This window comes from Acipenser ruthenus, chromosome 5, assembly GCF_902713425.1.
Source record: "Acipenser ruthenus chromosome 5, fAciRut3.2 maternal haplotype, whole genome shotgun sequence".
Classification (NCBI taxonomy): Eukaryota; Metazoa; Chordata; class Actinopteri; order Acipenseriformes; family Acipenseridae; genus Acipenser; species Acipenser ruthenus.
The window spans coordinates 85,266,823-85,292,340 of NC_081193.1; the positions used below are offsets into that span (position 1 = coordinate 85,266,823).

The window sequence follows — 25,518 nt, forward strand, 5'->3', positions numbered from 1 at the left end:
TCTTGACAGAGCTCTGAAGCAGCCTACAAATGCAGCTTTTCAAGACTGGTCTTTCAAACAGATGCTGTGAATAAGAGAGACCGTTTTTTATTGCAGCAGGTTGAATATGCAATAGGGGTTAGAGTATAAAGATATACAGAATGCAAAAAAGCACCATGATAAACAAGACTGAGTTACTATATAGATACAGTGATGAGAGTCCATGTTTATGCTGGGAGGATGGGTGAAGGGTCTGCAAGTTTAGTCCTCCTTGATTAATAAATAGTTGAATTCCCACAGTGCCTCGTTACCTTTAACATTCTGATTGATTGTTTAGTCATAATGTTTTTTAATCAGTTTAGATGCACTAAAGGAACAGCTGTTACTATTGTCATTTGCTAAGTTATCCTTTTATACGATTATCAACTGTGACCTTTTAAAATGAAAACATTAGGTTACTTACCGTAACCCTGGTTCTCTGAAAGAGAAGACGACCACCACAACATACTTCTGGGATATGCCTGCCCATTGGCTGGTATTCACTGAGCTCTTTATATCAGAGCTGCCGATAGGCCCCTTCCTGGAGTGACACCCTCGGTCCCACCCGCCGAGGGATTAAACAGTCAGATCACGGAAACCATGATCTCTTTTGCATCGAACCCGTGAGGGCGAACCATGCGACCTTGCTGGGTGGTGGTCGTCTTCTCTTTCAGGGAACCAGGGCTACGGTAACATAACGTTCCCTTTCAATTTGAAGACGACCACCACAACATATTTATGGGAAAGTATACCAGAGCAGTCGCGAGGGAGAAGGAACGGCAGCATATGAGGGACGCATCAGGACCGCATAACCCAAGGGTTAGCGGTGCAAGCTTGCAACCTCAAGGACCCTCGTGCCTAATGAAAGCAAAGAAGGATCTACCACATTAAGGCAGTAGAACCTGGAGAAAGTATGCAGCGTAGCCCAGCTAGCCACAGTACAGATACTGGACAGCGAGGCCCAAGATGTAGCCAACTCTCCGGTAGAGTGAGTGGCTACCCTCCCAGGTGGGGGCAAGCCGGAACTATCATACGCAGTGGAGACTGTGTCCACAATCCAGTGCGACAGTCGCTGCTTCGAGAGGGGCTGTCCTAGGGTCTGTATCCCGTGACAGACAAAGAGCTGGTCAGAATTATTATTAGTTTATTTAGCAGACACCTTTATCCAAGGTGACTTACAGAGACTAGGGTGTGTGAACTATGCATCAGCTGCAGAGTCACTTACAATTACATCTCACACGAAAGACAGAGCACAAGGAGGTTAAGTGACTTGCTCGGGGTCACACAATGAGTCAGTGGCTAAGGTGGGATTTGAACCGGGGACCTCCTGGTTACAAGCCCTTTTCTTTAACCACTGGACCACACAGCCTCCTACTGGACCACAGCTCTTGTCCTATCCATGTAGCACCTCAATGCTCGCACCGGGCAGAGGAAGTTCAATCTCCTATCCAAACGGAGGTGGATGGAAAGCCTCCAGTTCCATAGACTGGTTCATGTGGAAGGCTGTGATCACCTTAGGGAGGAACGCAGGGTTTGTACGTAGTGACACCCTGCTGCCATCGTCTCAAATATGCATACAGGAGCTGTGCACCGACAGCGCCTGTAGCTCATTGACCCGCTTTGCGGAGGTGATAGCCAAGAGGAAGGCTGTCTTCATAGACAGATATGTCAATAAGTATGGGCTCAAATGGGGCCTTCCTGAGAGCCTCCAGCACAATATCAAGGCTCCATTCGGGGAGAACGTCCTTCCGTGGAGGGCGTAATCTACGAGCACCCTTGAGAAAATAGGTTGCCAAGAAATGCGCGCCTGGAGATTCAATCAGAAACTGGAAGATGACTGGTATAGGGCAAGAAACTGGGTCATGACTCTTAGTCAAACACCAGTTCTGAAAATATCTCCATTTGTAGGCATATAACGCCCCAGTGGAGCCTGCCCGAGCGTTATGCAGTGTACAGACGAACATGTGATATATCCCTAGGGCTGGCCAGCGGTCCCATTCAATTATTGGAACCTGCCTTTCGTCTGACTGAGGAGATCCAGGCGAAGCGGGACCTCCCAGGGCTGGCCTTGTAAGAGATGGCACAGGGTTGAAAACCAGGATATCCTGTGCCATCGGGGGGCCACCAGGAGAACTGTCGCCTTCTCTAACTGGACCTTCCCTAGCAAGGTAAACAGCCTGCAATTCCAACATGTTTATGTGCAGGGTTGTCCAACAGTCCAACCAGGTGCCACAGACTCCTCTGCCTTCCCAGACTGCCCCCTAATCCAAGTTGGAAGCGTCTGTCGTCACCATGTGATGGTTTACTGCTACTCCCCACCTTTATTATTATTATTATTTATTTCTTAGCAGACGCCCTTATCCAGGGCGACTTACAATTGTTACAAGATATCACATTATTTTTACATACAATTACCCATTTATACAGTTGGGTTTTTACTGGAGCAATCTAGGTGAAGTACCTTGCTCAAGGGTACAGCAGCAGTGTCCACCACCTGGGATTGAACCCACAACCCTCCGGTCAAGAGTCCAGCGCCCTATCCACTACTCCACACTGCACACCTTATGCGCAGGTGAGAGATCTGCCTTCACCAACGCAGGGCTGCCAAACACGAGCAAGACACTGTCAGCCGACGGTGTCTGTCGCACTTTGGGTGTACAGTAAGTGGAACGCTTTGAGCCACGCTTGCAGTGGGCGCATGCGAAGTAAGCCCAGCTCGACAGCCGATATGGCCGCGGCCATCAGACCCAATAGTTTTTGACACGATATCAGGGTAACCTCTGATCCCTGTCAAAACAGGGAGAGGCAACCTCGAATAGCTGCTACCCTGTCGTCCAACAGATATGTGTGCATCGCACTGGAGTCCAGCCGGAGCCCCAAGTACATTGTGCGCTGCACCGGTGTAAGCCAAATCTTTGCATCGTTGATGATGAGGCCCAGCCTCACCAGATGCTCTGTCACAATCGCCATGAGGGCCACTGCTCCCTCTCTTCGAGGCAGTTCAATGCCCTGATCCCCTGCAACCGCAAGCATCTACACACTTTGAAAACGTAGGAGGAGCTAAGGAGAGGCTGAACGGCAGCACGGAAAACTCATAAACGCTCCCTAGAAAGGCGAAGCGGAGGTTTCTTTCTGTGTGCGGGACGAATGGGAACGTGGATGTATGTGTCGCCCGGCCGGACAGACTGTAGGATGTGATGGTGAGCATTTGCAACCCCCTTTCTTTCAAAAACTCGTTGAGGAGTCTCAGGTCTAAGATGGGGCGAAAATCGCCGTCCTTCTTGGGCACCAAGATGTATCTCGAGTAGAACTCCTCTCCATGGCAGATGGGGTCTACCAGATGAATGGCTCGCTTGCACAGCAAGGCAGCCACTTCCTGCTGAGGTGCCGACACCTGGAGAGGGTCTGTCACGGATGTATTCATGACCCCTCGGAAGGGAGGAGGCCCCATGTGGAATTGTAGCGCATAACCGGTGTACATGGTGATGAGCATCCAGGAATCTGAGGTGCAAGCGCGCCAATTTTGCAGCTGGTGTGAAGGGGTGGGTCTGAGGCCGCAAACCTTCAGGGCCACTGCTGGGGCTGTTGAGGTTGGGGTGGAGTACGCTGAGGTGGCTGCCTCGGGCAACGGCCCTGGAACTGCCTCCTAGAACACTGTTGCACGAATGCACCACACCCTGCGTTCCCCATGCCTTGCGGGAGGGACGTATTTCCGTCTGCCGCAGTGGACGGCAGGCAATGCCTCAGGTCACCCAGCGGAGCCGTGGGGACCGTGACCGTTCGGTAGATGGTACGTGCCTGGGGAGGTTGCCAAAGGTTCGACCTGCCCCGCGCCGGAGTACCTGGCGGGAGCAGCGCGGGCACTTGTCAAGATGCCTCATGTTCTCGATGTGAGCGTTGCTTCTCCACAGCTGGCCCAAAGGTATGCCCCGGTGATATCGGTGCGTCTATCAGTGCCGCCTTATCTGCGTCTGGGACTCTCGCCTGTGACAGCCATAGCTGTCTGCGGGCTACCACCAAGCCTGCCAGGCTTCGAGAGCGGTGAATCACTGCGTGCACAAAGTACCGAAGCACCGACGGCACCGTGTGCACCAGGCTATGCGTGCACCGAAGCACTAAATACAGCTTGCACCGACCAACACCATGCACCAGGAGTACCGGGCGCCATGCACACCCTGTGCACTGAGCACTGTGGGCAATATGCGCACCGAGCACTGCAAGCGCCATGCGCACCGAGTTATGGAGTGCACCGAGTACCACGTGCACCAAGTGCACCGAGTACCGCACGCACCTAGCATTTTGTGCACAGAGTGTACTAAGTACCGCGGGCACTATGAGCGCTGAGGTACCAGACAGCTTATGCACCGAACACTGTGTGTACTGACTGCACTAAGCGCCATGCGCACCGAGTGTATCAAGTACTGTGTGCACCGAGTACCATGTGTATCGATCACTGTGTGCACCAAGCACCTCGTGGACCGAGCGCCTTATGCACCAAGTGCGGCGAGCACGGCGTGCCCTGGGTCTACAGAGCACCGAGGGTGCTATGCGCACCGAGCGCTGTGTGCACCGAGCAGTGCTTCCACTGAGTACCGCGTGCGCAACATGGACAAAGCGGTGTTGTGCGACAGGGTCGACACACAGGTGGACACGCAACAACAACAGTACACAGGGTGTCTGCTAAGGGTGTGTGCTAAGAAATAAATAATAATAATATATTAATTTAAATATTAATTTAAATTTCATCCAACTGCGTGCACGGCAGCCGGTGGAATCGCTCAACCGCGGTGGTAAAGCAAAGCCTAGCCCCAGTGGGGGAACTGCGTTCGCCCCAAGAGTGTAGGCTAGAAAAGACAACACATGCACTGCTGGAAAGGAGAAAAAGAGACTTTAAAATAGAGCCGCTGATTCAATGAAAGCAGCAAGCCAACTTTCAGCACGAATGCAGGGGAACTGCAGTCGACTCGGAAAATCTCTTTCAAAATGCTCAGTTTAACACAGGTGTCTTACCTTACCATAGGTGACAGGCAAAAGAGATCATGGCTTCCTTGAGTTGACTGTTTAATCCCTCGGTGGGCAGGACCGAGGGCGTCACTCAAGGAAAGGGGCCTATCGGGAGCTCTGATATAAAAAGCTCAGTGAATACCAGCCAATGGGCAGACATATCCCATAAGTATGTTGTGGTGGTCGTCTTCGAATTGAAAGGGAACAGGAAGACCATACATCTTTATATCAATCTAATTGGTCCAAAGAAAATCCGAATGGCGGTAGAGTGTGTGACTGTAAAACGGGTAAGTTAAAATATAAAATCTAGTGTTTTCGCTTTAATGAAACTGTATATATTGAATAAATACTGTATGCTAATGCAACACCTATGATCTTAGTGTTAACATTAATCTTTTCATTCTGCATAAATCCTTTACCACTGTAATGATCTGATACCCACTGTTTGTCAACTAGAAGCAGTAATTGCCTATTTCAGACCTGGCCTACTGATCCCATTAAACCCATGTTTAGTAATACAAATCAGGTCTGTCATTAATCACTGCAAAGCTTAGCACGTAGATGCAAGATACCTTATAGAAATTAACAGATTACATTTTGTTTGGTTTTGTACAGCGGATCATATCCAGAACAAGTATAGTATGTTTGTTTGGGTTAATTACAATAAGACACAATTATACTAAATGAGTGTACTTTAGACTCTATATGTTTCAGTTCAAGCTAGAGATATGGTCAACAGGGTTTAAATTTTACAATCTGGCAGGTCAGTCCATCACCTTGACCTTTTTTAAGAAATGGATAATGTCAGCAGATGTGTGCCTTGGCTTGTTGCTGTTCTGGAACAAAAAAAGATACACTGGCTTCTAAGCTGGCTCTTGTTGCAAAAAAGATCTCTATATACATAACATGTACAATACAAAAACAACACTTTCCTGTTCCATGAATTTAATGACAACAGTGTACTGTAACAAAATATTTTAGGATGTGACGAGTAAGACAATTACTATTTTTTTACAACCCTAACGGCAAAACGGCAGTGTGAATGACTCTTTTTTTTTTGTTGTGGTGTGGTGTGTACAACATATTCGCTTGTTACGTCACCTTTAACAACAACATTGTCGTCTCCCCTGTTCCTCAGATTAGTCAGCCTGCCACTATTGTTCTAACAATAAGACACGAAACCCAAATCCACAAGCGCATAAGAATTTTAGTATGTACATGTCAATACATTAGGACTAGAAACAAAATTCCTATCCCCCTTACTTATTTATAAGATCTGGAACCTTTTTGTTCACAAATTAACTCCTGCCTGTGGCAATTGTGATGTCAAGATATCCATGTAAACAGAATATGTATTTGTCTACCTCAGTAATGTAGAAATAAGGCTCCACACTTCCTTGTCTGTCTATCTCACACCCAGTTTACATCACACATATCCGTTAGTAGTCATTTCTGTCAGGTTTATTTCAGTATCATCATTTACTGCACTTGCTTTTGATGTTAGTTGTCGGCACAGGCTTGTTACTCACTAAACATCTATTGAAACCACCGGATCACAAGATACAATGGACACTGACAAATGAACCTGCCTGGCAGTGTTCTTGAGATTGTTCTTTGTTTTCTTAACTATTAAGTGGGCTTCAAAAGCCTCCTAGATCCTTATTTATTTAACATTGCATTATTTTCTCATTTTAGAACCATACGTTCTACTTTAGAACTTGGGGATGAATTAAATTAAAAAAGGGTATATTAATATAAATAATAATAATAATAATAATAATAATAATAATAATAATAATAATAATAATAATAATAAAAATAAAATCAGTACCATGTTATTAACTTTTTCAGTTGTTACATTCAGTTAAACTTATCAGAGGTTTTCAATGAAGGGCTTATGAAAATTGTACCATAAGTGTGTGACATTGTAGCTAATGTCTTGTTCAGTAACAGCTCTGTTTTCCACCCTTAACAAAGTTCACAGTAAGGGGATTACCGTCATCTAGCCTACAGTTAGAAAGGCTGGCTAACCTCTTCAGATTTGGCCTTGTTATTCTGAAGACATGCAAGATATATCTAATATAAAGCCCTCATTTCACCACCACCTGATAATCGTACATAGCCTGTGTGCAAATGTATTAGAACACCCCATTGCTTCTCTTGTTTTGATTTGTTATGCATATGAAATCAAACCACTGGAACTGAAAATCCTGGAAAATGGTCAAATTAGGCAAATTAATGATTGTCTAATGTAATTGGTGACTTTAATAGGCCACAGATGCAATTAATTTAAAATAGTGAGAGAAAAGGAACACATAGCCACAAATGGTAAAATGCATGAGACTTTTTAGAAGTTGTTTAAGATGCCTAATTAAAGCACAAAGTGGTCTAACATTTTCACACAAGTTCCTATTGTTTCTATATCACTGAATTACTGACGGAATTCTCACACCCAGAGGTTTTCATGCAGGCAGGTATATAAAGGATATAAATGACACACCTTGAGGTGTTCTAATACATCTGCACACTACTGTACACGCAGTACCTTCTGCCAGCAATCATGTAGTCGCCTCATACGGTGAGGAATAATCAGAACTGTACAAAAGGAACACCTTGCTTTTCAATACAAGTTAAGATTATTTATTGAATTCAAGCAGAGCCATATGCTCTTGTGTGCATCTCGTGTGCCCATGCTTTCCAGATTGTCTGTGATGCATACAAATTCAACAAATGATTAATCAGTTATCTAAGCTAGTGTTTGTGCATATAAATACATTAATTCAATAAACTAGCCCTGTTTTGAATTTCAGTTTTACTCTGTGAGATGTAGTAAAGCTGTAATGTGTCACAAATAACACCCTGTTGCCACAAGCTGTAGCAGGAGCACACCTATTTGGCTTTAAGAATACAATTGTAAATTGCAGGTCTCTGTTAAGAATTGCTTTTGTACCTAAGGCATTTAAACAAACACGAGAGTCAGTTAGAGTGAACAAAATGCCTTATCCAGATCTAAAAATGTATTTACAGCAAACCCAAATCACTGTCATAATATGGGACATTAAAAGAGACTGAAATTGGATGGCAGTGTCCCTCATCTACAGTATAACAATATCGCTAGCACGATGACAAACATCACAAACACCGGCAAGAACAGGGTTGAGGTAGCAGACAGTGTGCCATATGAATGCATGCTGTGTAAAAACAATCATTTCTTTTGCTGATTGACATTTCTATTAATTTGCCTTACTGCCATAGTTGATGTAGAGACCATTGGGGGGTTTAATGGTGAAAGTATTCCTCTGAAGCAAATACAGTGGCTGTAAATGTGTTGTTGTACTATGTCACTTCATTTAAATAAAGTAGCTGTTACTGTATCTTTCTGTCCTTCTGCCAGATTACCTCCATACAGTTCTCATCATGTACTGTAGTTATCTCTGTATTTTCTCAGCCTTTGCATATACAGTATAGATTTTTTTTTTACTGTGTAACCTGGCAACCAGAGAGAAATACTGCAAAATCAATAAACTAATCACACAAGGTTAGAATTATATATATATATATATATATATATATATATATATATATATATATATATATATTTAAATCATGTTTGTTGTATTAATATGCGCTACACATACTTTGTTTTAATATGAAAGCCACTGTCCAGTCTGATAATGTCACAATAGAATCTTCTTTGCCTTGTAAAAGGTGTCCTTTATTTTAACCATCCTATTGATTGCCTTTGATCCTCAGTGTTTATACCACACCCAGCCCTCCAGTGACTACAGCAGCAGTCATGAATGTATGGATGATGGTCTGTTCCTAGGGAACAAGCTGTTTTATTCATAATCCCTGAAGATGTTCCAGTTAACTTTATATAGCAGCTGTACCTTTCATGTATGCAAACTGTTTGGTCTGTGCTGCTCAGTGTAGTTACAGTTTAATGCAGCAACATAAAAAAGGGGCTGTGAATTGCATTCTTTATTTCAATAAGTGTGTGCTAGACTTTAAGAAGCCAAATACGTCAAAAAGAGAATATACAGCAGCATACACACACTAATAAACCAAGGAACATTACCACATTACAGGTCAAAATTAGGACATCATGCACAGTATTCTGCCTGGAATCAAAGAATAAAATGTTAATGACCTCTGTGTTGGACATTAACTGCCAGGAAATGACCGCTAGGGAGGTCATTAGCACTGTTATAAACCGTACTGTTTCAGTATTATTAAAAATGTGTGTAAATATCAACACTTTGCAATCTGCCACGTTTTAAAGCCTCATTTTGGGGTATTACCAATAGTTTAACGTGACATAGATTTAAAGACACAACTGGAAACAAGCAGCTGTCTCACATGCACTGTGCTTATTGCTGGACATAAACAGTTAAACAGTCATTTTGCTTCCACCTAAACATGTACATGTATAGTAATAAACATATTAAAAACACCATTAAAATGCATGGTGTGCCTGACCAATGGTGGGGCACAACTATATATATATATATATATATTTGTTGTTTATTTTTATTTTTTTATTTATTTATTTCTTAGCAGACGCCCTTATCCAGGGCGACTTACAATCGTAAGCAATGAGTTTATGAATTACAGTGTATGAATATATAATTTCCATATATTTAAGTACAGAATCTTTAAGCTTTGTAAATAGGTTCTTTCAATTCCTGAACATAAATAGAGATTCTAGCAGAAAGGATTTGTATGATAGGAAAAAAAAAGAACACTATTCAAGTGACATTGAATCAGATAATAGCATTTGAATAATGCAAGTATAATTCAGTGATTAACAGCTTGTACACCTGACAGGTTGAACAGCTTGATTTCCCATAGTTCTTAATAAAGGTATTAATTGATTTATTTCGGTAAAATCAGTCTCAGCCTAGAAGGTTTTTGTTGTTACAATGAAATCTTCAGCAACTATGAAGTTACATATGCAGCCTTCAATTATAAAACACAATCTATTCGACAGTATTTGAAACAATGAGAATCGGTTCCTTTTTCTAGAATTATTCATTGCAATGGTGTATCTTTATTTTAAAATAATTTACCACGATTAAACCATTTTATTTATATTTTAGGACTACCTTGGCCAGGGTCATTTTCAAAGACTAATTAACCAACCAAACTTTCTTAATGTTTGAGTACAATATTCTTTTTTTTTTTTTTTTTTTTTTTTTTTGGAGGCAGTTCACAATGAGTTAATAAGTTGAGTTTCTTGATTTCACAAAACAGACATTATTTCTCAGATGTTTAAGCTGACAGAACCACTCACACTAAATAAACGAAGGAACATTGCCATATTACAGATCAAAATGAGGACAGACTGTGCAAACATCATGTACAGCATTCTGAACAATGCCCTTACTGCCTGGAATCAAAGAATGAAGTGTTAATGACCTCTGTGTTGGACATTAACTGCCAGGCAATGACCGCTAGGGAGGTCATTACCACTGTTATAACATGTTTTATTCTTGTAATATGCAGAGGTCTGATAAGAACAGTACCAGGTTTGTACATGGTTTTGTTTATCTCCCTGAGGCAATGCCCTATTGAGATGAATGCCCAGCAAATTTTGCTTGCCTTTTCATACAAAGGAGTGCAGCACCAATGTTAAAAAGGGTCATTCATCACTATTGTAATATACGGTAATTCTCTATCAATGTGAAAAAAACAAAACAAACATACAGCGCAATATCATCTTGTTACATAACTTAGACCTACCACTGCCTCTTGCCATACAGCGTCATGCATCTCCCTGTAATGTGCAGACATGGAAAAGGACGACACATCATGTGCACTAAGAACATCTAATTAGCTGAAATGATTGTGTATTTGCATAATGCTTACATCTGCTTTAATTGGTGTATTATTGTCCAGGCCAGGGCACAACAGGATGTGTTGTTTTGTATCTACACAAAGCAGCAGTGGAGTACACGTTGGGTTCTTCTTTTGAGGAGATGTATACAAGAAAAATCCCAAATGCTCAAGGTTCAAAGCCATTTAACTAGCTGTATTGTTTTGGTTATGTAACTTTTGTTTCACAAATGGCCCTATTTACTAGTTCCAGGAGCCTCAGTGTTACCTTAGTTTACCTCTCCTATTCCGATTAATTACTTCATAAAAGGCTTTTAAGCAATCAGATGAACAATAGTCATTGAATGAAGGCAGAATTAAGTATGTCAATTCATGCAGATGTACTGGAATAGCTCCAGAATAACTGCAATGAACTTTGCAATACAGACAGCACCTAGCTGATATTAAATGCATCCAAGCAACTGTACTGACAAGCTTGGGTGTCACTTGGTAATCAGATCCCTCATGTAAAGCGATAGTGCTGCTGCCAAAGATTACTTTTTCTAGCGCTCTGTATGTGCTGCAAACTGGGTGCTGAACCCAATCCGACAAGCTAGCCCTTTGGCAATCGGTGACACAGGTGTAGGTGAAAGGAAACTTTGAAAATGCTTGATGTGCGAGTGAAACAGACAATCAACCTTAATTAACACCTGTATGATAAAGACAAATGGTAGCGAAGTGTGTGCAAAGAAACACCAAGACCAAGAAAGACAAATAAAAGTATTGGTCACACTTTAAAACAAATGCCTATTCATCCTACAGTAAGTAGCTAACAAAATAATCCCATACATTTTCTCTGCCATGTACATCCATTCATTATACAGTTTTGGAAGAAGCACATGTTTTAGCGAACATGTATTTTCAATTAAAAACATGATAGCTGGTACTATCTAGGTGAAATCTCTGTTTGCAAGCCAAGCTAGTCTTCCACTTCCTGGGTTATTTCACCTGGAAGCTGAAATTATCCCCACACCTTCACTGGCTTCTTCCCAGTCAAATAACCAATTAGATGCTTTCCCTAATAACTGACATACTTTGCAGCCAGTTAGATGCTTTGACCCAGAAGACACTGCTGCGGTGAAATAACCAAGGAAGTAAGTAATAGATTTCCTGGAAGAGAAGGCAAGCAAACTGAGAAACTTCCTTTAACTTAGTGTAGTACCAGATGTCTGTTTTTAAATAAAAATACATCTTTGCTAAAACATGTTTTTTTAAAAGACTGCACATTTGAGACCCGTGTAGCTAATGGAAGTTCAAAATGAAATAGATTTATGGAAGTGTTTTAGCTACAATTACTTTTAAGTGTTTAATATACCGGTCATAGTAAGTGTGAACAGTTACAAGAACAGTAATTACAGTAATTACATTTTAATCACTGAGAGTCATTATTTAGGATTATCCAAGTTTGCCCAAAAAGCGAGATTAAGAATGCATAATTGTTCTGCTACTCAAAACACTCCTGACTCTAAATTCAGTTTAGTGGGCTAACAGCAAAACAGGATGCTCTGTTTCAGACTACCGTAAAATGTCAGCTGTTTCCGGAATAAATACAAGGCAGGCATAGGGACACTTAGCTTGGGATTCATCAACACACACACACACGCACACACACACCCACACACACACGCACACACGCACACACACACACACACACGCACACCCACACACACGCACACCCACACATGCACACACGCACGCACACACACACACACACCCACACACGCATACACACACACACACCCACACGTACACACACACACACGTACACCCCCCCCCACACACACACACACACACACACACACACACACCCACACACCCACACACACACGTACACACGCACACACACACCCACGCACACACACACACACGCACACCCACCCACACGTACACACACACACACACCCACACACGCACACGCGTACACACACACACACACGTACACACGTACACACACACACGCACACCCACACACACACACACGTACACATGCACACATACACACGCACACGCACGCACACGCACACGCACACACATTTATATAAGAAAATAAGTCAAGTGGACAAATGTTTTGCAAAATACCTTCATGAACACAGTTTCTTGTACTATAAGCATTATTGAAAGTCTGCATGTCTATCCACAAATGCTGTGGCTAATATTTAGCAGAGTAGAGTGTTGAATTTCTGTACTGGCACAGAAGAAGTCAGGGGGAACATAGCACTTTGCTCATGCTATAGAAGGCACTGTTGGGGCCCATAGGTGGTCTTAGTTATGAAAAGCTATAGAGCTGGGGTGGCCAATCACAGTCCACTCCAGGTTTATTAGGTAAAATGAAATAATGAACTACTTCTGGGTCTGGATGGTTTAATTGGTTTAATTCAGCAATTTAGAACTGGGTTGGAACAAAGACCAGGAGAGGAAGGGCCAACTTTGGCCACCCCTGCTATAAAGCATTGTATCATTTGGTAACGGTAACGCCCATAGTAAATGACTATATGATATATATGCATCATTGTGTTCACCACGGCTTGTACAGCTTGCTAGAAATGCCGCAGCATACGTGGATGTTGAATATTAGGACACTAAATAATTCTGCCTAAATAAAACTGCATTTTTATATACTGGTAAATATCTGCCATAAAACATTAACATTATTAACAACGTAGCAATTAAGTTGTAAGTAAAATATCATTAACTTGCTAGGTAATTGCGTATAGAGATGCTTATGCCAGAAGCTCTCAGTACATTAGGATAAATACTCATTGTCACAACAGTGGAACAAGGGTATCTGAGCAATGCAGCCAGCTTGTGTACTAATGCGCTGAAGTACTTGCCTCAGAGAAAATTGACATTGTATACTATTATGCCTTGTTCTTATTCCTCTCCTTGTTAAGTACCAGTACTCTATGAATGCAAATTTATGAAAGGCTGCTCTTTTTACAAACAACTTTCTTTGTGTGTACAGGTTGTTCTAATAACAATGAACTTTTGACAACCACCATAGAGTATAAGAGGTCTGTGTTTCTTTTTCTTCTGTCCTCCCTGATGAGCAATTTGGTGTTCTAAAGGGCTTCTTTTCAAAGGGGAGCTGAGAGTTTATGTTTCAAATGTGCTGAAGGTGTTATTTTAGTTTTAATTATACTTTATTTTATGCATTCATTTGTTACCTCTGTAGCCTTCATTCAGCTTGCAGGTATATGTATATATTAGGTTAAGCAAGGTCACATCAGAAAACCTGGCTTGGACTGTCATAACTGTTTGCTGTATATGTCCTTTGTGTGGTTTCATCGTGTTGATTTCTGTGTTGTTAAAGGTCATTGGAAATTTGGTACTGAGTAACTTCTGTGAGAGAAGCATGGAACAAAATGCCAGGAGGAATTAACTGTAGAAGAAACATCACTGGGTTGGATTTTTCTGTTTTGGTTTTGCTCATAATGCTGTGACACCCCCTTGACGACACACAGTACTGTAGTACTCACAAATGCAATCATGTTTTTTTTTTGTTAATTAATTAATCAGACTCTTTCAATCTTTTGCATGCAGTGGGTTAATTGCACTCTGCCCACATTTACTTTACAAATAATGTAAAAATGTAAAACTTACATTAATTTGACAATGTCCACCACTGTGTGTGTGTGTGTGTGTGTGTGTGTGTGTGTGTGTGTGTGTGTGTGTGTGTGTGTGTTTGGAAATCATTATCAGGACTGATTTATCACCATTTTCCTGCTGCAATAAAATTCTTAAGTATTTTGGTTGGACAAAGGGCTTGCAGGATTTTTTATTTTTTTTGGTTGTTTTAAAGGTGATCTTTTTAACTTGGAAGCATGCAAAATGAAAAATGTTGTCGCTAAACGGGAGAGTGTCTGTTCGTCATTCTCCTTTTTTTTAAATGTAACCCCTTGTCGATTTTATTTCACTGTATTTTTTATCCTTTTTTTCCCCTTTTCGATATAACACCGCTTCACACTGCAAACAGAATCCTGTACATGTATTTCAGAAACTCTGAAATCTGAAACTGAAAAAGTCTCATCAGATTAGTCGTGAAACATATTTACTGCTCTAACATGTCCCTACTTTGTGAACAGGTCGTGTATAAAAACAATGACGTCAGGCTTGAGTTGTCCAGACTGGCCAAACAAGGAGAAGCCAAAATGAAGGTTCACGGTGTTGTGGCATTTAAATGTGAAAACGTCGCCACCTTGGACCCAATCACATTTGAGACTCCAGAGTCCTATATCACGCTACATAAATGGAACGCTAAGAAAACAGGCTCCATATCTTTTGACTTCCGCACCACGGAGCCTAATGGGCTGCTCCTCTTTAGTCATGGCAAGCCAAAGCACCATAAAGATGCCAAGAATCCTCAAATGTTGAAGGTGGACTTCTTCGCTGTAGAAATGCTTGATGGCCATCTGTACCTCCTCCTTGATATGGGATCGGGTACGATTAAAACACGAGCTGTAAACAAGAAAGTGAATGACGGAGAGTGGTATCATGTCGACTTTCAGAGAGATGGACGATCAGGTACTACTTTTTGGTTTTCATTGCATTTCATGTTGCCTGTATTGTATTTCCCCTGCAGATTTCCTCATCCAGTAGTGTTGTACTACCTAATTGTTAAGGCTGCTAAAAGAGACAGGGCAGCAGAGACTGAGTTCACCTCCAACATGCTCAGTATCACTACCTTCTGCTAATATGGCTTGATTTGAGATCTAGTCTCCTTTCAGATGTCACTTTTCTCCCCATTTCTGATATGGTGGACCACCTGCTAGGCAGTGCAATTGAGATCAGGAAATGGTGGACATATCTCCCCTGGAGGTTTCAGTCTCATCCAGGGGCTATTAACTGGTACACCAGAGGGTAGAGGGTCCACACAGAAAACACCATAACAAAAAAGAAGCACAAAATTGGCCATTTACCCTGGAAAAACACCAGTATTAAAGTCAAGTCCTTTTGCGTGTATCTTGTAAATATCATTTGAATTTGCACATAGCCATAACGTGACAGAATACAAGTAAATTATATAACTGCATAACAGGGTCCATGTATCTAGTTGTAGCTTAAACTGCAGCACTTTAGTACTGTATACTTAAAACAGTGTCCATTTTAGCCCTGCATTGTAAAAGAACAGTTTATATCCCATTTGGTATCTAAATCCTTTCAATAAAACCCTCTATTTCTGTGATACACCAAGGTTATTGCTATTCAACATGCTTACAGCGGTAGTTTATTTGTTTAGCAATGACTTGTATATCGTAGTTGGAAACAGCTTTCAGGGTGCATTTGCAAACATCATGAAGCATGAAGATTGCATTTCCCTGAAAACAGAGTTAAAAATGAAATTGCTGAGATAATGAATATGATGGAAGAGACTCATTAGCATTAACCTAGGGGAAATGTTTGGCTGTGTGTCTGCTCATTATTGCCAGGTTTGCAGTACAGAAGGGTTCGAACATCTGCACAGGTCTTTGTCCATGGAGGATATGTAACATTTTAGGGCTAGGTTAATAATTCTTCAGTAGGTCTTGAGCTTTGTTTAGCGCTGTATAACAGTGGCTGACTGCTCTTGTCATTGTGCTTTGCAAGTGTATACAAAATTATATATTTACATTGATGTACCTCTTTCATTTACATACAGACAACAGTAAATGCTATGAAAAAAAAATGCATCGAAGATACAGATGCACTGTTGCGTGAAAAACATTGAAGCCCCTTGGGTGAGAGAGCGCTATGTTGAGGTTTCAGACATCTGAGAGAAATACAATAGTGAACTGTAGCCTGCCATATATTTTATTTTTCATTGCCTGTTTAATAAAAGAAATAGAAAAATAAAAGAAATAGGTGAGATATTTATGAGTCTGGATAAAGTCAAACACCATGTTTATTTTTCTGTGAAGAATTAATAATAATACAAATACTACTATGACTAGTAATAATAATAATAATAATAATAATAATAATAATAATAATAATAATAATAATAATAATAATTCACATTACAGTTGCAAATACACATGTTTCTCATATACTGTAGATACATAAAGAAAACTCATGTTACTTTATAATTCTGGAAATATAAGCTGATGAACTGGACAAAAGGAGATAATGTGCCCACTGCTTGGTAACAATGTATTGCAATTCTCATTCTCAACAGCCTTTCATCTGATTCCTATCCAAGGCTAAAGGTTTACTGTAGGGTTTTCAGGAAATCATCATTAATTACAAATCCACAATGGCTGCTCACTAGACAACTAATCTATAAACATATTAATCAAACAGCGGATCACAGATCACGGATGTAATCTTCACTTAAACAGCCCAGTCAGGCACATTGTTGTTTGTAGTGTGTCCGTTTGAGAAGGAAAACTGAATGAAAACAGTAAATCACCAGGAAACCCATGCAATTCACTTTCATGTGTACGGAAGCAATTGGAAAAGCTGCATGCTGTCCCTTAATCATATCTTGAGAGATGGTTTCATGGATTTTTACATTCAACATGCAGAATTAAATGATAAGGTGGGTGCAGCCTTACTATAGTGTCTCCAGACACAGCCTACATAATTTATTTATTTTTTCCTTTTTTATATGTTTGGTTTTGGCTGAGACATCATACTGTCTTGTTTGGAACAATTAGTCACATTAGTTAATTTCAATTAGCTGTCTTTAACTTGCTGAATATTATAAACAGTACATGTATAACATACTATATATATATATATATATATATATATATATATATATATATATATATATATATATATAAATTAACATAAATTATACAACTTATACTATATACATATGTTAATAGTTTAAAAGTGATATCTCAAGTATATACCCAAACCTATATAAGATACACAGAGGACCTCCAATAAGAACCTACAGGCTTTTTTATTAACTTTATTACTGGCCCTCATGATTGTTTGAAATATACTGTGAGCCTAATGAAAAATGAAAGAATGAATTACAGTACAGTTTAAATATGTGCATTTGTCAAGCCTTGGTGTAGTCAAAGAGGTGGCGCAATGGGCTCCCTTTCTTGGAAAAAAATAGCGTGCCTCCCTTTTCAAACCAAGAGATGAGCATTAAGGTTTGCCTGTGTTCCTTTGCTTTTCTGCCTCCCCTCTGTACCCTCTGCAGCTGTCTTCCCACTGGGGGGCACTGATTTTCGTCACTCTACCTAGAGACTCAGCCACTGTTGGGTCTCTGTTGGGCCTCTGAGGATGGCTCCCCTGCTGGGATTAAGGGGGACCTTTGAGCCAAATTAACGACGGATAAAAAAATAAAAAATGAATAAACTATTCCTACTTAAATCATATTCTTTGTTACAGAGTTTCTGTAATACCTTTTGCTACCTTGTATTGCAGATTTCAAACCACTTTGGAAGAACATAATCACATTGCTGCATTAAGATGCATTTATTTATTTGTATATTTTTATCAAAGCTTTCCACTATATGATAAGAATGCTCTTCTTTCAGGTACCATATCGGTGAACACCAACCGCACACCATACACCTCACCGGGAGACAGTGAAATCCTAGACCTGGATGACAACTTGTATTTAGGTGGCTTGCCAGAGAACAAAGTGGGCCTCATCTTTCCAACCGAAGTGTGGACAGCGCTGCTCAATTACGGCTATGTGGGTTGCATCAGGGACCTGTTCATTGACGGTCAGAGCAAAGATATCCGGCGCATGGCTGAAATCCAAGCGGCCGCTGGAGTGAAGCCATCCTGCTCCAAGGAGCCGGCTAAGCAGTGTCTCAGCAATCCGTGCCGGAACAATGGTGTTTGCAGGGAGGGCTGGAACAGATACGTCTGTGATTGCTCTGGATCCGGATACCTTGGTCGATCATGTGAAAGGGGTAAGGGTGCCCAGTCTTAAACATTGTCGTATTGGGACTGTACTGTGTGTGGGATTTGAGAAAAGTTATTGTGACGCCCTAGTGTCGCATCCGGGGCTACCTCAGTAAGTGAGACCATTACTGCCATCACAGAGGTGTTTGAAAATGCAAATCCTTTTCTTCTTTGTCTAATTCCTATCCTAAAATTCATTTCAGTGGGGTTGTGTGTTTGACTTTTTTGAAGGGCACATGGTGAATTGATGAATCTGTCGGGTGTAATCTGTCAATAAGAAGCAGCGGAGTGCCCTGTGAACATCCTGTGGTAGGATTAATGGAGATCTCAAAAGCTGCAACTTTTGAATAATATCAGATCTTGTCAATGTTGTATCACCCAATTAAATTTTCACCCAGAATGACATTATGAGATATATTTTATTACAATAGCAGTAACACTCATTTATGGAAAACATGTACCTCTCTAGCTCTGGGAGTGCAATATAAATGTGACAGAATTGTGTGGATAAAAAGTGAGAGATTGATAGCATTAGGGATTGGGGACCTGAATTTGTTCACAGACCACGTACCCTATTGGCCCTTCATAAGGCTTCAGCAATGTGCCTCATATGCCTTTGCCTGCAGGGACTCTCTGCCTCTGTCAGAATGAGAATGTTGTGTCATTTGTGTTTACTTGCTAGAATCTGAATCTTTCATTAGCCTTGTGGAGCTCTTTAGGGCTTAGTCAACGGCTTTTTTAAAACATTTTTTTATAACAGCAGAGTGTTTTCTGGATCTCCTGATGTCTGTCAGTTTAGAGAAGGGGCACTTTAATGGCAATGCTCTAGGATGCTCCTGTCGTAAGGAAATCGCAGTGCCACTTGAAGCTGCCTGTACATACAGATCAGCTGTCTTGCACCACTAACAATCCAGCATTGTCAAGCTGTTCACTTGTGACCAAATCTGAATTATAATTTCATTTTGTAAAGGCAAGAAAGGCAAATATTTAATAATTAAACAGAAAAGAATCAAGTTCAATTGCAGCAAGAAAAATAAGCTTAACACCAGGTTAGGAGCATGCCTTACACAAATCTGTGTATAAACTTCAGCGCTATTTAAGTCTATGTAATTAGTGAATACATTAATTAAGCAAGACATTGTGCCAAACTGGCCTCTAAACATGGAAGCAGATGTTTATCATAAGGCAATTATGTTTCACTCAAATCTAAATTTATAGTAGTTGATAAGACAAATTCACATTGACTTTTAATTGGAAAGTTTGACAACTTCATGTTGGAATTACGAACTTCTATTGTAAAGGCACAATAAATTACATTAGAGGAGATACAAATAGTTGTTTGCTAACTGGAAATGCCTGTGGTTTCCAGCAACACTAATTTGCTACAAGCCTCTTTATCATATTCAGAAACTTAAATCCACCGCAAATGATGTATCAATTCGGTTGGCATGCAATAAAAAGTTAAATACTTGAATAATTAACCCTTTAAGTACTTTAAAAAAAAACAACAACAATGGCCACCAGTATTACAGAAGTGAAAATCACAGTTTAAAAGGACAGCCTAAAAATGATGATATATACATCACAGCAAACAGTGATGGCACTAGGACTTTGCTGGTGTGCGGTGCAGCACTTTTGCAACATGCCAGCTGCCTACAGCACAATTCAAAATACCACTTGAGTAAAGTGGCTTTGCATGTAGTAGGTATGGAAATAAGACTGCTATTTCACTGCAGTTTCTCCCATTCCAGGTTTTCACATAAACTCGTACTGGAGTGGAAGCTGCTGAAATTGCAAGCGTGTGTTTCTCATACACTGAATATAGAACATGGGCTGAAAGCTGAACTCATCCTCTCTGGAATAACTCCTTTGCCTGCCATGTATCGTTTAGGGATTGTTACTGGTGCTGGTTGAGCTTCTTGGCTTTCCTTCAATATGCAAATAATTTAAAACTAGATGCACTTTGGCACTCTGCCAGTTGTTTTGATGCCTCCAGATTGTTCCCTTGCTGGTAGAACAGGGCTGGCACCAGTCACAAAGAAGCTGTCAGAGGAATTACAAAAGCCTTCCATTAAATGTGCACAGTGTTCCACCCTGTGGCAAAATTAAGATATTACATATGGCAAGAATGAGAACAAATGGCCGAATACACCATCTTAAATCTGTTTACTATCATTAAGGAGGGAAACAAGCACCTTTGTAAATTGAAATGTAGGATATGCTTCCTTAATTAGTACACAGCAACCTGTAACTTTTACTTAAGCCCATGCAGAAAGCTGAATAAGCATATGGTGGTGATTGTGTGAAGATGTCACTGTTTATAAAACATGACAGGATTTGAAAGGTCTTAAATATGGAGAATGGGATTTGTAGCCTTTAAGATTGTAGTGCTGCTGTAACCTGTCTCCTTGGGTATTAGGGAAGCCTTTCATTGAATTGCCCTCACTGTTACACACAAGCAGAGTCTTAATGGCATAAACTTTGTATTTGATGTATTTTAGTTTTTTTTGTAAATGTTAGCCCTTTTGAAACATGTTATTTACATGTGTTAAAAGAGTTATTGAGGAATCCCCTGTAGGTTAGCCTGGTGTTGGGGATCCCAGGGACTATATGTAATGCCATGACGGCTGCTTCTGATCCTCCGAGTATGAATGAATAAATACTCGGCAATAGCTTTGTCTTCATTGTTTTTTGTGTTTTATTCCCCTGGTTACAGTATATGGTAATTCATAAAATACGTGATGAAGTAGGATATCTTAACTATGCATTCCGAGATTTCTAGGACAACTTCAAAGGGAATGAACACTTTCACAGCTCTATTTTCACAGGGTTATTTTCAAAAGCTGGAGTTTACACTAACGTAAGTCGGGTTTAATGTTTTTACCTTAAAATACTGTTATCTTATTTTATGTGGCTTGTTTGAACACTGTCAGCAAAATCCAATGATGTAGCTTTACATACGAGACTGGGATCTTTCAATGTAATTCAACTAAATCATTAGTGAGGGAAACAATTATTTGAAGGAAACCCAGAGTATGAGAATAGAAATATGATGTCAAAATCAATATTATGTACATAACAAAGGTAACCCATTGATTTGCAGATGCATTTATTTATTTTTCTTATAACAATCATCTGAAATTTCTAAATATGAGATAGGAATGTCAGAAGTGAGATTAAAAAATACCACACGGATCTAAGCAGAGGTTACAATACATTTGGACAAAACTGTCTTCATTGAAATATGCAAACACAAGATTCAATGTTCATGGATTACTCCAGTTGCATACCGTCTCATTGTCAGGCCACCATGCACAGTGATGAATTTTTTATGAATTACCATAAGTTAATACATGCCATTTATAATAGGTGGAAGTAAAATATCCTGCTTTTCAAATGTTTACATCACAAACTGCATCTGTATCAAACAGTACACATTTATTTTATTACTTACCATATTCGTAGATTTGAAAGGAATTCAGTGAAAAACATGGGTACTTTATTGACCCGTCATAGATTAGGTAACAAAGCAATTGAGGAAATTAAGAGGTTGGTGTCGTAAGGTGGCTAAAATGTTTTGCTTGCTTGTCTGTGAAAAGCCCAGCACAGGTAAGCAAGGTGTCTGGAATATTAACACAGCATAAATTCGCTCTCAAGTAAAATGGCTGCCATGCTGTTAATGTACATTTCTGTTGGAAATCAGTATATTCTTAGAAATGGTTTTAATTGCTTATGGAAGGAGTAAGCATATGGAGAGACAGGTGTTACAGCAGTCTTTTCTGGCTGCCTCTCAGTTTGTCGTTGTGGATGCTGGTATGAAGCTACCCACATGCGTAAGCTTTCACAGGTGTGCATTTCTTAGCTGGACAGTCGAGGGGAGTGTGCAATGAGATTCCTGACTTGTAAGAAACCACCACGAGCCAGGTGTCCAAAAAGCAGAAGAGTGTGTCATTTCATCAGCTAAATTAAGACATCACAGATTACTGGAACAATGATAACAATAGGCAGAGCCGAGAGTATTTACAGTACACACTATATAAACAGTGCATACGTACAGTACAGTATAAGTGTAGCACCTGTCTTTCACTGTTGTTGTGAAACGGTCAAAATGTGATTTTATGATGGGTCCGATCTGATTTTGTTTCCTATTAATTTGTTCTGCCTATTATTCTGTCTTTTTCATTGTCAATGAGAATAACCCTTGGCTTGTGACTCCCAGAACCTGCATGTTGAGTTCAGATCGTAGCCCTCTTGGCAGAGCTGGTGAGTCGGACGCAGACAGCCCTATCAAAGTAACGCCTTGAGCAATCGCGCTGGTTCAGTTGTGCTGGATTTTAATTGGCAGTTGGTAGTAAGGGTTTCATTTCCTGATTTGTCTTTTATCACCTTCTTTCATCTCCTACCACCCTTAATTATGTCAGTACTAAAACATGAGTGTGCAAAGAGCATAGGCTAATTGTTATGTTAATTTTGCTATTAGAACCAAATCAATTGCACCATCTCAGTGATCAATTATGTTTGCTTTGGGTTGAGCTTGTCAGATTTATAAAGCAAATAACTTCTAAATGTTTTGCGGCACATCCTGGTAGGAGTCAGCTATCAATAAGCAACCATTTGGAGACAAAGAAAAACGAAAATTAAAAACATGTAATTATGATAGCTTGTGATATTTGTATTTCCCTGTAAAAAAAAAATATATATATATATGTTGTTGCACTTACCATTAGAAATACTGTTACATAAAAATAGTCTGATAAACTGTCATAGAAATTAGTTCAGCCCTTTAGAAGTCAGTCCTCAGGTTGTTGTGTCAGCTGGCATTTCCATACAGGCATCTTTATGATGTTACAGAGGTTGGCAAGGCATACAGTATTGGGCTGTAACAATCTCAACTCTTAACGGAAAAGCCAACAGTGATTACCCTCTTGACCGTAAATAATTACCCTCCCCCCACCCAAATACACCTCATATAAGGGAAGGAGAGTTGAGTGACAGATCCTAGACAATGCTGGGTAAGTCAGCGCGTAATTACAACATTTAGGTATCTGGCACCAGAAGACAGTCCAAACACAGATGAATAACTGATTACCTTTACACCAGTGACGGCTCGTCATAAGAAGTTACAGAGGTTACGCCTACATGTAATTTTGTAAAAGTAAAAAAAGCTTACTTTACGTCATGCTTTCCAAGGTCTACTGTATTACTATTGTAGCCTCAAAATGGATGGGATTCTGTGTGTCTTCAACCTGCAAGCACCCTCTGTCTGTCGAGTGATATTGTATTTGTATTGGCTTGCAGCTAGCCTCTACCACTCATAATTGGACTTTATCTTGACGTGTCTGTTGACAGGCAGGTTATGGGTTACGTATGGCTACTCCCTTAAGTTTCCATTTCCAAACACAGAATCAGCTAGAACCAAAAAAAAAAAAAAAAAAAGGAAAAAAATAGCTTATTTAAAGAGAATTGATCCCTCACCTTTAATGAGACATGGCTTAGCACCCATTTAGATAATAGAGGAGCAGTAGAGATTAAGCACTCGAGGGGACCTTTTAGCTTTCTTCCTAGTGCCAATTCAGCAGGACAGAACCCTGTAGTTTCTTATTGGGCGGTATTGATGGCAAAACAAAACTCAGGCAATCACCGATCCCAAAGCCTATGACTCTCTCCTATAAAGGAAACAATCATGGTCTTGAGAGTTCTGTTCTCTCTCTCTGTTAAGTTGGTCTGGGGATGGTAACTTGTGGTCAATTTCTGCACTACCCCCCATGTTTTACACACATCACTCATGAGCTGACTAGTAAATTGGGCCCCTCTATTTGACATCAGAAATGTAGATGTTCCCCACCTAGTAAAAATCTCCTCTGTTAGTATCTTCTTACTATCTCACAGCGGAAACACTTCCACTTCGAGAAATAATCCACTACTACTGCCAGGTGTACGTTGCCTTTTTTGCTACGAGGAAAAGATCCCATTAAATCTATGCCTAACATTTTCCCTGGTTCAGCGACTTCTGTGTACTGAAGGAACCCTGCAGGCTTTTGATTACCCGGTTTGTACAGTTGACATTGGACACAATTCTTCACATGTTACCAGACTTCTTTATGCATGGTAGGCCACCAAGCAATGTTCAATATCTTCAACAAAGTTTTGAGCCGACCCAGATGTCCTCCCAAAGGATTATCGTGGTAATAGTGCAGAAAAGCAGGGGTTAAACTACTGGGAACTACCACCTGGTAACAGACACTGTCTCCTTTGATGGGCACTCTCCTGTATATTATGCTTAGCTGTTCTTCATACCCAATGCGATCACTTTTGATGACGAGAAAGGATTGAAGATCTATTTTGATATCCATTATCATTTGATCCTTTGACTGTGCCTCCACAATCTCTGCCAAAGAAGCTGACAAGTCAAACCTAGAAATATTACTGTTTACCGACAAACATTGCCCCTTGGCATGGTCTGAGGAGAGAGACACTTGAGAAAGAGCATCTGGAAGTACATTTAGACTACCTTTGCAGTACAAAACCTTAAACTGGAATTGCTGCAGACGCAACATCCATCGAGCAAGACGTGAGTTTGTTTTGGGAGAAATGAAGGCTCATGTTAATGTGGCATGGTCAGTGACCACCTCAAACTCTGTACCTTCCAGGTAGTGTCTCCAGTTCTCAACTGCCCATACCACCGCAAGACATTCCTATTTGGAGGTTAAATAATTACACTCGGCACCATGCAAGATTCGAGAGGCTAAAACAATTACTTTATCACCGTTT

General features: G+C 40.5%; 1 protein-coding gene across 16 annotated transcripts in view; it reads left to right on the forward strand.

Annotated features, from left to right (window-relative positions):
• Nucleotides 1-25,518, forward strand: part of LOC117402468 (neurexin-1) — a 389,183-nt gene that overhangs the window by 133,319 nt on the left and 230,346 nt on the right. For all 16 annotated transcript variants that reach the window (XM_059024684.1, XM_034003638.3, XM_059024689.1 and 13 more), the window contains 2 exons: nucleotides 14,979-15,417; nucleotides 18,372-18,755. In XM_059024684.1, coding sequence (XP_058880667.1) covers nucleotides 14,979-15,417; nucleotides 18,372-18,755 — 823 coding nt within the window. The remainder of the gene's footprint in view (nucleotides 1-14,978; nucleotides 15,418-18,371; nucleotides 18,756-25,518) is intronic.